This window comes from Amblyomma maculatum, chromosome 10, assembly GCF_055883805.1.
Source record: "Amblyomma maculatum isolate TAMU_Amacu chromosome 10, ASM5588380v1, whole genome shotgun sequence".
Taxonomy (NCBI): Eukaryota; Metazoa; Arthropoda; class Arachnida; order Ixodida; family Ixodidae; genus Amblyomma; species Amblyomma maculatum.
Window position 1 is genome coordinate 32169014 of NC_139353.1, and position 12034 is coordinate 32181047.

At 47.2% G+C, this 12034-nt stretch overlaps 1 protein-coding gene across 1 annotated transcript; it reads right to left on the reverse strand.

Annotated features, from left to right (window-relative positions):
* Positions 1-201: 201 nt before the first annotated feature.
* Positions 202-11986, reverse strand: LOC146176077 (neprilysin-2-like). Its single transcript, XM_084581253.1, has 4 exons — positions 11915-11986; positions 6309-6405; positions 3605-5537; positions 202-730 (listed from the first exon to the last, which is right to left on the reverse strand). The coding sequence occupies exons 1-4, from the start codon at positions 11984-11986 to the stop codon at positions 202-204; spliced, it is 2631 nt and encodes an 876-aa protein (XP_084437379.1).
* Positions 11987-12034: the final 48 nt, after the last annotated feature.

Consider the following 12034-nt stretch of genomic DNA (forward strand, 5'->3'; position numbering starts at 1 on the left):
AGGGAGCGTGAATGTATCCGCATATAGGCGGCCTACACACTATCCTCATAGCAGCTACTATTTAGGCATCGTAATAATACTCAGGATTTCGCCTACCAAGATTACGTTTCAATGTAATATGTATGTGAATTCTGTGTGAATCGACATTTCCTATTATCAAAACAACACTATATCTGCGACTTCATCATCATCGCGTCGTCACTAATCCTTCTTGAGGACCCGGCAAATTTGCGCAGAGGGCGTCATCTGGTCTCCATCGCGGCACCCGAACACCCTTGCAAACTCGTCGACGTGTCGCAATGCCGCGTTTACGCGGTAGTGTGCGGGCATCCATACACCGCGGTGTTCGGCATAGACGGTGTCCGCAGACTCGCAGTTGTCCAACGCATAGTACAGGAAGAACAGAGCGTCCGCCGAGAAGTCCGGTAGGCCCTGGAGGCGGAAGTCTGCGTGCCATATTCGCCGCGGGTTGAGGTGGTCCCTAAAGGCACGGAAACCGAGCTTGACTGCTGCCACGTGCTGCAGGAGGGCGCCGCGCAACTTGGCCGAGTCGACGGACACAGGTCCGCGAAGACTAGCCGGCAGCACGCGTAGATCTTTCTCGAAGCACGACAGAAGGTCATCCAAGCGCCGTGTCGTCTCCTCGCTGAGCGGAATAGGGGCGACCCGCTCGTAGATGTTGTTTGGGAAGAGGACCTGCACCAGAGCGCGGTAGAGTCGGACGGCCACCCTGGGGGAAAAGAGCAGTGATTTACAGGCATTATTAACCATTCAAAACGCACTAGATGACTGCAGTGCCACGAGCAGCCATCGAGCACGCCTAATATGACTTTTCGATGTCATCGTGAGATCCTCAACCTTCGTCTCAGTGGCTCGACTTCATGGCTGTCGATTTCAGGCGCTATCACCTTTGCTCCCTTTCACGCACTGCCTTGCCTCTTTCATTCTTCCGCAACATGTCGTGGGGCGTTTTACTGTTCCTGTGCTGTGCGATGTCAGCGCATGTTAAAGATTCCCAGGTGGTCGAAATTACTCCGCAGCCCTCCGCTACGGCTCCTATTTCTCTCTTTCCACTTCCCTCCCACCTTCCTGCCTTCCCTTACGGCGCGGTTGAGGTGTCCACAGAAAATAAGTGAGACAGTTACCGCGCCTTTTCCCATCCTATAAATCAATCAGTTTTTTTACTGTTTCTTATTTGAGGCCCTAGAAACATTTTCATTCATTTCCAAAATTGCTAAACTTTTGCCGAGCGTGATATCCATTGAGTGAGTGAGTTTATGCGGTGATGTTTTTCACAAACATTCCAAATTTTCAAACTCCGGTGGCCTAAGTCTCCAGTTACGGATTCTACTCCATGTGCAATATCCGAAGTTCAAGTCCCGCTTTCGGTGAACTAGTGGTGTGTTGGCGTACCAATGTGCAGTCTTGTTAGTGTACCGTAGACTTGCGCTCGAAACAAGTAGGCGTGTTCTGCCGAGCGAACACCCAGGAAAACACAGTAAATACGAAAAAATGAAACAGGTATCTGACATTCAGGACGCTCAAGCGCGTAATCCAACGTTCATAACATTACTGTCAATACTAACATTTTGCACTGTTTGAGAACTAGCAAAAATAACGCCAATAATCAGGCACATTTCTTGACTTTCTCCTTGTTGAGAAAGGACTTCACTCCCACTATAGATATCGATATCTGTCTCTCTCCATCTTCGTACATTGAAGGAGCCAGAACCTGAAAGGAAAATTTTTTGCTCATCCGGCGAGAAAACTTGATAAGAGGGCGCACGTAACTAATATGTGAGGTGCATTTGCACCTAAATGAAGTGTATCATGGAAATCACACATTTGAAGTTTTACTGAGGCAAGCACCGGTACATTAGTATTTTCTTGCACGTTTTTATCATTCAGTAAATTTTGATGCGATTGCACCAGAGCTTCCGTTCTCCGAAATATCCGGCGGTGTCGGCACTGACGGCGCACTGAGCGAAATATCGCAAAGATGCTTCTCTTGCAGGGGGGAGCTGGGGGGGATTACACGCGACATTGTCGGACACTGATTGACCGACGGTCCACATGACAAGGCGGAGTCTGCGAAACTGCTAACTCTTGTACCTCTGGCGACATGTTTAACGGACCCAGAGAAAATTGAGCCCTTGAATTTAAAGTCTAAAAAAGCTATTCCTATACAATGCATGCATGTTTTATATGGCTTGGTAAAAGGGATGCTTTGTGTGTTAGAGGAGAAGGAAGAAAAAACTTTATTCAACGCGCTATTGAACATCAATAGAGATTTAGCTTAGCGTGATCCGCGATTCGCTACCGTTATCCGCCACCGCGTATTCCACTGCGCATGCCCAGATCCCCTTGACACCGATAGATGGCGCCACATACTTGATGTCGGCACATAGACCTGCCGCGTCGGGACCAATCAGCGTGTGCGCCCCGCCCACGCGCGGTAGAGGGTCACGGTGGCGGATCGCGGAACACGGTAAGCTAAATCTAATGTTCTTGCGGATAATGGGATACCTTACGAATGCATTCTAAGGACTATGTCTAAGATAACCGGGGCACAAAATAATGAATGCATTAAGGCTAAGCGAGTAGAAAAATTTATGTTCCCGCAGGAGAATCCGCAAAGGGAGCAGAACGTGGTAGAAAACAATACATCCGCGTCATATCCCTAACCGCTGAGCTTGCGTCTTCGCCATACTTTTTCTCATTCTTGGAAAAACATGGGTATAAAATTGTGCCTAAAAGAAAATGTACGAGATTCCAGGCGTATTTATGACATGCCAATTTTATCCAATAAATTTCAAACAAGTGAGTAAGGCACGGAACTGTATCCTTGATACTTACTTTACATTAACTAGGTAGATAAGTAGCCCGTGGTGATCACCCTTTCTCAAAGATCGCTCCGCCTAAATACACAACGTATTGACAAAATGGCGGCAAATATGAGCAGTGAGTGGCACTTTACAAGTTCCTGAACAATATACTTTAGTTTTACCGCAAAATTATGGCAGTTAGGGAAAAAATAGAAAATAGAAAGAACTTAAGGTGCAGAAATTTGTGAAACACATATATCGAAACCAGTGAAGATCAAAATAAAAGCTTTCGCAACGAACATTTCGAAACAAACACCTTGTTTTCCTAGCGCTTTATTTAGACCAGAAGAGCATCTTTTCTGCAGCCCCTAATCGACGCCTCAACGATTGTATTTCAGACGTGACTGTCGAAGAAGGGTTCCTTCCATGGTATATTTCCTGTTTCCAGACCTGGAATGTTTTAAACCTATAACTACAGTGGTAGTCCATATATACTACGGAGCAATATAAACAACCTGGTCTTTGAAACCATTAATATAAGTAAGAGTATCTGACGTCCAGAAATTGTCAAACCACGCGGGTTCTATGCAATCATCAGCTTGTGCAAACAAAAAACAGCGTCATCATCAGTCTAGCGAAATGAGTATGCTAATGCAACTTCCACACGTGCTACACAAGAAGCCTTGTATGGCGTGGGTAGCACGGGAATTTTTAGAATGTGCAGGACTCTCTTTTTCTCACTTTCTTCATTAGGGCACAGGACCGTACACGCAGCTTACCTGGACAAATGGAATGCGAACATGGTGGTGTTGCTCCGTACGGACGTATTGAATAGCGCCATGGGCACATGGACACCTTGGTGAATCACGCTGTACTCCGCAATGGTGGCGAGCTCCGAACGCGCCTCCCCTCTCATCGCCAGCACCTCCTTCCCACTTCTGAGCAGCACCTGTAGCCTCTTTTGCTCCTGCAGCATGGACACCTGGTGGAAGAAGCGAAGAGGATGTTCGCTTCTGCGTGGAACCTCTTGCGGCGACGGCGCACACGGCTCCCGCCTCGAAGGGAGCGCCACCATGCGGTTCCTCTTGAGCCGGTAGCGCACGATCAGAGCCGAGAGCTCGTTCATCCACGCCGCGCGTTCATGGTGCCGACTGAATGAGGACTCGAGGCGGGAGAGCCATTCGGCCAGAGGTAGATCAATGTGCGATATGTTACGAAGCTGCACGGCCGCCTTTGCGAAGCATGCGGGAAGCACCTGCTGCACGGCAAGAAGGCAGAGAGCCTTTGTCTGCGAAACATCGGGCAGCGTCCGTTCCAGAACGTCTTTGCTGAAGACCTGCCGGAGATTAGAGAACTTTTCCGGAAAAAATGGTGCTACTTTGACCAGTGCCATAAAACCCAAGTAGTTCGCGACAGCTTGAGGGGATAGTTCCTGCATGGCTGCTGGGAGGTGGTTTCGCAGATAGTCGGGAAACTTAAGAACGACCTCAGTCGTACCGTCTATGGTGACGATGCTGTTGAAAACACCTTCGAGAAAGTTCTTAAAACCGGTGTCGAGTTCAATCAGCTTGACGTTCGTGTAATGGAGCGGACCGGTGTCGGGGCTGGCGGCCAACGCTGGAGACGAGCCCAGTCGGATGAAGACCCTCATGACGTCGGATACTTCACTGTCACCAACGGTTGCCGAAGCAAACCTATTCATAGCCTCCATGAGCGCATCTTTGAACAGCTTCGTCACAGCTGGCCTGGAAGCGTCATTGCAGGAGAATACCAGCCGAGGTTTACCAAGCTCGATAGCTGCAGCTTCGAGAACTTTAGGACTAATGCCGATGGTGACTGATGCCAATGCGGCGACATTTAAGTCCCGTACGAGCTCACCCGCAAACAGCCACACTGTTGATTGAGTGACGGTTGTTACTTTGAATAGAGGCCATTCCTTTATAGCCCAGGTTTGAAAAAGTTCTCGCGCCACGTTGACAACAGTGTCGCCATCTTGGCCAACCTTATCGCGTCTCATGCAATCTTTGTGCAATGCCGCGGCTGTCTTGACGTCCGTGTCACTCATTCCTAGCAGGACCGGCTCGATATCACTGGCTAGCCTGTCCTGCAGTAGCGTATCCGCCGACAAGGCGGCACCAGTTCCCATGCCTGGCACTGGATGTACTTTCATCCAACCTTCGCATACGTACTCGTAGAAATCATCACAGGGCTTCTTGTTTTGGCTGATAAGCGATTTCAGATAAGCAGCTTCTCTTAGGCATACGTCAGTGGAGCAGTAGTATGCCTTCAGGCTTCCTTCGGTGGTTGGCGAGGTCTCTGTTATTATGGTTATCGTGTCGTCTTTATGGTCTTCCCACCACAGAAAGTAGAGCAATAGAAGAAAGATTAGCAGCAGGGCTAGAACAATGATGCAACATGGACACGAAGGAAAGATTCGTCCCTTAATGTAATGGTCTGGCGTCAAAACTTGCGAGAGCTGGTCCTTTTTCTTGGCCGGGGACTGACTGGCATCTCTGATGAGCGGTTTCTTCATATTCTCTTTGCTCTTCGATTTTCTTGACCTACGTTTCACACCAGATATGGGCTCCTCTTCCTCAGCCGTTGCTTTCGCTTTTGCTTTAGCCTTGGCTCTTGCCTTCCGTTGTTCGTACTCCGCCTCCGTTTCATTCATGTGCTTTGCGCACTTGTGAATCCCACGAGCCTTGCGGTTTGCTTCATTGATGCGCTTTTGAGGCGCTTTTGCAGCTGAATATTCTCGGTTCGGAAAGCCGGCTTCTACCTCTCGCTTCGGTAAACGTGTTTCCCTTTCTGTTACTTTAACTTCCCTAGATTTATGAACTTGACCAGGGGGGGCGACTGGATCTGCTATTGATTCCAAATATGACCTTGACGGCGATCGATAACTTAAGATATACGGCCTCGTAGCTACAGGTTCTGTGGCAGTAGGCTGAGCAGGGACTGGAGAACGCGAGGCTTCTGCATTGATGCCGGCAGCAGGTAACGCCGTGGGCACATATGAATTACTCATTGTGGTCGGCTGCTTGATGTGCTTTCCTGGTAGTCCTGCGCTTGCTATGTTGGTGGATGGAGGTAGTGCTGCCGAAGCTGGAGAAGCCACTGTACTTGGCAATAGAGAAGGCACTGTTGTTTTTGAAGGTGTTTTTGAGCCTGGCGTCTCTTGCGATGCTGGAGAAGACGCGCAAGTGGATTGTGGAGACACAAGCGGTGAACGAAACACTATTGTGCATGTTTTAAGCGAGCTTCCTTTATCTTCTGCCTTTTGAGTCTGGATCACAATTTGTGGTGCATTCTCATCTGTAGAAAGATATCTATAAGTGTGCGCTGATTGTTCTCCTGTGAGGTGTGCTGGTTTGATAGCTTCTCGGGCTTGAAAAGACTTTGATACCTCGGTTGCTTGTGCCGCGTTGAGGGCGTCAGGCGCCTTAGAAATATCCATCGCGCTTGAACATCCCCTTGGGATACCGGTTTCGCGGTCCGCCTTATCTGTATCCGGAGGCTGCACGATCTTCTTTGCAGGAACGAGGGCAGGTGCCTCAGGTGAGGTAGATACGGCCCCTTCCTGCACGACAGGGGGCAGAATTAGATCCGAAATTAAGAATCTCGACCGCTCAGATGCCTCTTGCTGTTCAAATGGTCTTCGCTTTTCTTCTCCTTCATTTATCTTTTGTACGTCAGTGATCTGCCTTGTAAGGGATGCTTGAGGCTGTACCATTTCTAGCGCACCTTTGTCATGAGCAGACACTTCTTCCTTTGAAGTCTTTGCCCCATGCTTAGTGCCCTCACATGTGCCTCCCACTACATATGGATGTGCTTCTTCTTGGGGCGCATTTAAGGCAGACGTGATTGATTGTGGCGTGGCTGTTTTGGTCTGAACAGACGACTCTTCGGACAGTTTTCCTGAAGTCGTAGCTGTCTGTGGCGTAGCTATAGTGGCAGACGAAATCCCTGTCTCCTGGGAGACTTTTATAGTTGGCGTAATGACTTTCCGCGTGTCTGCCTTGGCAAGAGCTTCCTCGCTGGAGATATTTCCAGAAGGCGTATTTGACTGCACTTTAGCTATAGTAGTCACGTCCTTTGAAACAGGCGTCGTAGGTAGTGGCGTGACTGTCTTCGCGGAAGCAGGTCCAGCCTCATTTGGAGCTTTTGCCTTTGGCGCAGCCGGCTGTGTTGTGGCCTCGGAGGCAGAAGCAGGCCCTTTTTTTTGGGACACCTCCGTAGAAGTCTTCGGTTTGGGCGTATCTTGTTTACTAGGTGCAGTCCCTTCGGATGCATTCGCCATAGTCGTAGCGGGCTGCAGCATGGCTTCAATCTCTGATTTATGGACTACCTCTTGCACTGTGTCTGCCTTGACTGACAAAAGCGCCTGCGTCGTCTCTTTCGACGTCATTGGCATAGCCGAGGATGGCTGCGGTGTTATTGGGACGACAGACAGAACTGCTGTCTCCTTCGTTAAGTTTGTGCTATGTATCGTTGGTTGTGGCTTGGCTGCTCTGTCAGGTGTCTTATCAAAAACCTTCAGAGGAGGCACTGCCGACGGTAATAAGCGATCGTCTTCCACTTTTGAATAGTCTCGGATGGCTGATCCCGATGATGTTTGGAAAATAGGCGCCTGTTTTGCTTGCAGCTGCGGAATTTTTGGCGGGAGCTTTGGAGAGTAGTCCCACAACATCATCTCGCCGTGCGCACTCTTCATAGTTGATATTTTGAAAATGCGCACCGCTGGAGATGGGCCAGCAGTAGGCTTTGGCAGAGGGGATTGATGCACTGTTTCGGGCAGTTTTGTGGTCACCGCCTTGGGCAGCTCATGGACTTGGTTTTGACCTGATGAAATCATATGAGTTTTTTCTTTCTCCATTTTTTGCCCAACAGGATTAAAGGCATCCCTAAACGAGCGAGTGTGGCCTGATGCTCCTTCAGCATTAGCTGCTGTCCCTCCCTCAGAGTCGGTTTCACGTCTTAATCCGCGCTGTGTTTCTTGGCCGGAAAACTTGGCGTTCATGCCCAAATATTCGGCCGGTTTCGCTGTGAGGTAGGCATCAAAACTTCTAATGGCTGATGTCTTCCTGGAAGCACTGGTGGTATCTATATTAGGTTCATTGGCTGCAATCAAGAGCTTCACATCTTTCGATGTTCCGATGATTCCTGCTGTATTGTCATGCACAGAGGCGATGTATGGACGAGTTCCTTTTAGTACTGGTTGCTTGTTTACTGAACGGCTCTGAGCAGCAACTAAGTTTTCCATTTGTGGATCTAGAGCAAATTGTGGTGATGAGGACAGTTCTCTGGGCGAGTGATCAACATTTGAAATGTCGTGAATGTCCATGATAAAAGGACGCATTGGAATCCTTCTGACCCCACGGCTGACGGTAGCTGCCTGCGTAGGGAGCGTAGTTTCTTTCGGATCCCGTGAATCTGGCGCAGCAGCCGTGGGAGAGGACGGCCGGCACAATTCAGGATCAGCTTCTTTGTCTTGTCTTCGGAGCTTATCCCCATAATGAAAGGAGGCCAGAAGTGGCCTAACCTTAATAGTTCGCCTGCCTGGAGAGTAGGGGTAACGAGAGCCTTCCTCTTTAGTCGCAAAGCTTTCGATTCGCTCCTCTTGCCTTTGCATCTTTTGTACCTTCTCTTCGACGTGCTTCGCTGTTGGCAGAGGCGTGGTTTCTCGCTTTGATTGACCAATGGGTGTCGAAGCACTAGTCCGACGTACCGATGATACCGTTGGCTTTGATTCTGGGACAGTAATACTTTGCCTGCCTGGTGATCCGAATATGAGAGAGCTCTTTCGTGAAGGTACGTTAAGCTCTTTTGACAGAGACTGCGAGTAGGTTTCCCTGCCTTGAGCTAACTGTGAGCGTGGTGAAAACTTCGACTCCAGAACAGGTATACTTCGCCTCCCTGGCGAACGTTGTGTAGAACAGCCTTTCAGTAAAGACATTTCGCTCCCTTTTGAAGATACTGCCGAAGCTCGCCTTTGCGTCTTCTCTGTCTTCTTGTTCACATTCTTGGTACGTGCTGCTGGTTTTGCCTCCTGTTGGTTTACATCATGCAGTGATTTCATCGAGCGCCGAGAATCGTCTGTAGATGTTGGCTTTTTTTCAGTTTGCGACATGGTCTTTCCTTTTGAAGGGTCTATTGGTTTTGAAGTGCTGATGCGACGTGTAGAGAGAATCGCTGGCGTTGACTCCGAAATTGACTTATCCACAGGTGGGGAGACTTTCCTCTCATCCTGCACCTCCCATTGGAATGGACTTGTATTCTTTTTAATAGAAGCCTTCCGGTGGCTTGGGGGGTATTTCAGGAGTTCTGTGTAACTAAGAGCTTCGCTTGAATGGGGAAGAAAGCGTTCGTAGTCTACTGACCAGCCATATTCAATGTCTTCGTCCTGTTTCTTTGATCTTTTTGACACCTGTAGGTTTTCTGTTATTATCGGCTTCACGAATGGGGACACTTCGCCCTCATTCTGCGTATCTCGTTGGAATAGACTTGCATCCTTTTTAATAGAGGTCATCCGCTGGCTTTGGGGGTACTTCAGGAGTTCTGTATAGCTAATAGCTTCACTTGAATCAGGAAGAAAGCGTTCATAGTCCACTGGCCAACCATACTCAACCTCTTCATCCTGTTCCTTCGATCTTTTTGACTCCTTTACGTTCTCTTTGATTAACGGCTTTACGGATGGGGACTCTTCACTCTCATCCTGCATCTCCCGTTGGAATATACTTGCATCCTTTTTAATAGAGGCCTTCCGCGTGTTTTGAGGGTACTTCAAGAGTTGTGTGTACTTAAGGGCTTCACTTGAATGGGGAAGAAAGCGTTCATAGTCAACTGGCCAACCATACTCAACCTCTTCAGCTTGTTTCTTTGATCTTCTTGACTCCTTCAGGTTCTCTTTTATTTTCGGCTGGAACTCGGTAATAGGTGATTCCTCTGGTGCTTTGCTCGGTTCCGAGAGAAGCGGCTCCAGTCTCGCTTGTTGTGACTTTATAATCCCCAGACGCTTAGCGCCGCGCCGAACCGTGACCGCTGCAGAGACGCGCTTCACGAATGACGTAAGTGAACTGCTGTCGTCACTTGATGTCGGCAAATCTGGTGCCGCGACAGAAGCACGGTGCCTGTGGGTAATGTCCACAGTCAACTGCAGTAAAAAGAGAACCATAATTTGCAGCAATTGGTATAAACCACAGAATTACCTCAATTGTGGATCCGCGATGGAAAGAAATGAGCCCTAACGCAAGAACATCACATTTTAAAACTACATTAAGATTATTCTCTATATATATATTTCTATCAGAATATGACCTTAATATATTCCCAACTCAAAGAATGCTTAAATATCTAGCACAATGCTCGGTATATTAAGAAGAAAGACTTGCTAGGCTAATGGTGCATTGGCATAAAGTGACCGCCAGACGTGACCGGTGGAAGCTTCATCAGTAAGTGTCCGGTATATTAAGATGAACGCCTTTCTAGGCGAACGGTGCGTTGGCAGAAAGCGACCACCGGACGGGACCGCCGGTCGTGACCACCGGAAGCTTCATCAGGAAATGTTTGCCGTGTAAAGACAGATTAAATAATGAAAAATGATTGATAGTGCTAGATTAATAAAGGTTATAATCACTAAAAATGACTATTAATGACTTGTAATGACCCATATGTCTTATGACAGCTTTCAACAACTGCACTTGATTAGAAATGACTAAAATGCTGGGTGATGAGTAGTGATGACAAATCACTGCTAATGGCTTGCACTGACTAATTATTGCTACATTAACATGGACTGACCACATAGAGCAAATTACATCTAAATCACAAAAGAAACTTGGTTTTCTGACGCGTCACTTATATCTCGCCGACAGGGACACTAGACTTGAAGCTTATAATTTCCTTGTACGTCGTTCTTTGGAATATGCATCAAAAATTTGACACCCTTATCAAATCACCTTAACTAACATTCTTGAATCCGTCCAAAATAAAGCTGCTCGATTCATCTTGCCATCCTATTCACGATATCAAAGCGTTTCATCTCTGAAGGAAACACTCAACATGCCATCCCTATCATTGCGCAGAAAAATCATCCATTTATTGTATTTTCACACTTTATCATAATAGCACTCCGTTCACCCGGTTGCATATATCTCCATCCTTCATACGTCAAATCGCGTTGATCATGCCCATAAATTTAACCCCATTTTTGCCCGGACGGAAAAGTGCAAGCATTCACCATTAATCTTATCAATAAAAGAATGGAATGAACTGCCACCCAGAATCGCCACGATAACAGAATCATCTTTATTTCAGTCAGCATTGAAAACCTACCTCGAATCATTACACTTTCGGTAAATATATTCGACCACTATGCCGTCTCTTTTCCTACCGCTGTTTTCTTTCTTTTGCATGAATTTCCACCGCGATTGCATTATACTCAATTTCTAGGATATAATGCTATGTTATCTCTGGGTGCGTTGTTCATGAGTGCTACTTCACCATCCCGATTGCTATGTTTGTTCTTTTTTTTTTGTTGTTGTTTATTTGTTTGATTGTTTCTTTAACAAAGAATTGTATACTAACTTATGCCCCCCCCCCCCCCCCCCCCTATGTAATTCCCCCAGCCGCCGGCCTTTGGGGTATCTGAATACGAGTAAAAAAATAAATAAATAAGTTTGTAATGAGCAGTATTTATAACGACGACTTGTAACGAATACATTTGATTAGAAATGACTAAAATGCTTAGTATTCAGTAGCAATGACTGAAATGACAACTAATGACTTGTAATGACCAATACGTCTAACGACGACCTGCAACAACTCCACTTGATCGGAAATGACTAAAAATGCTTAGTAATGAGTAGTAATTAATACTAATGACTATTACTAGTAGGCTTTCGCCGTTCACCTTTGAGATATCTTAAGAGACCCTGTAATTTTAACAAGATAGTTGAAAATTACATGAGGTTTCGGAAAACATTGTTTGCTTAAAGAGGGTGCCAATTTCTTAAAACATTTACGCCTAAGTATTTTGACACAGAGTTTCTATTAACGTCATACGGAGGGAAATTGCTTGCTTAACATACCTCCAAAGCGCGATCGTCGGGTGAGGCATAGGTTTCTAGGGAGAGGTCCTCGAATCCACCAGTTGGCGCCATTTCAGAACTTTCAGTGAAATATTCCGGTTGGGCAGACTTGCCTACATT

Excerpts from the sequence above, each read along its gene's own strand:
- LOC146176077 (XM_084581253.1), bottom strand. The coding sequence starts at position 11,986 with ATGGCGCCAACTGGTGGATTCGAGGACCTCTCCCTAGAAACCTATGCC. Across the intron at positions 6,406-11,914 it reads CCGACGATCGCGCTTTGGAG|GAAGGGGCCGTATCTACCTC; the intron begins GTATGTTAAGCA and ends CCTGTCGTGCAG. Across the intron at positions 731-3,604 it reads TTCGCATTCCATTTGTCCAG|GGTGGCCGTCCGACTCTACC; the intron begins GTAAGCTGCGTG and ends CTTTTCCCCCAG.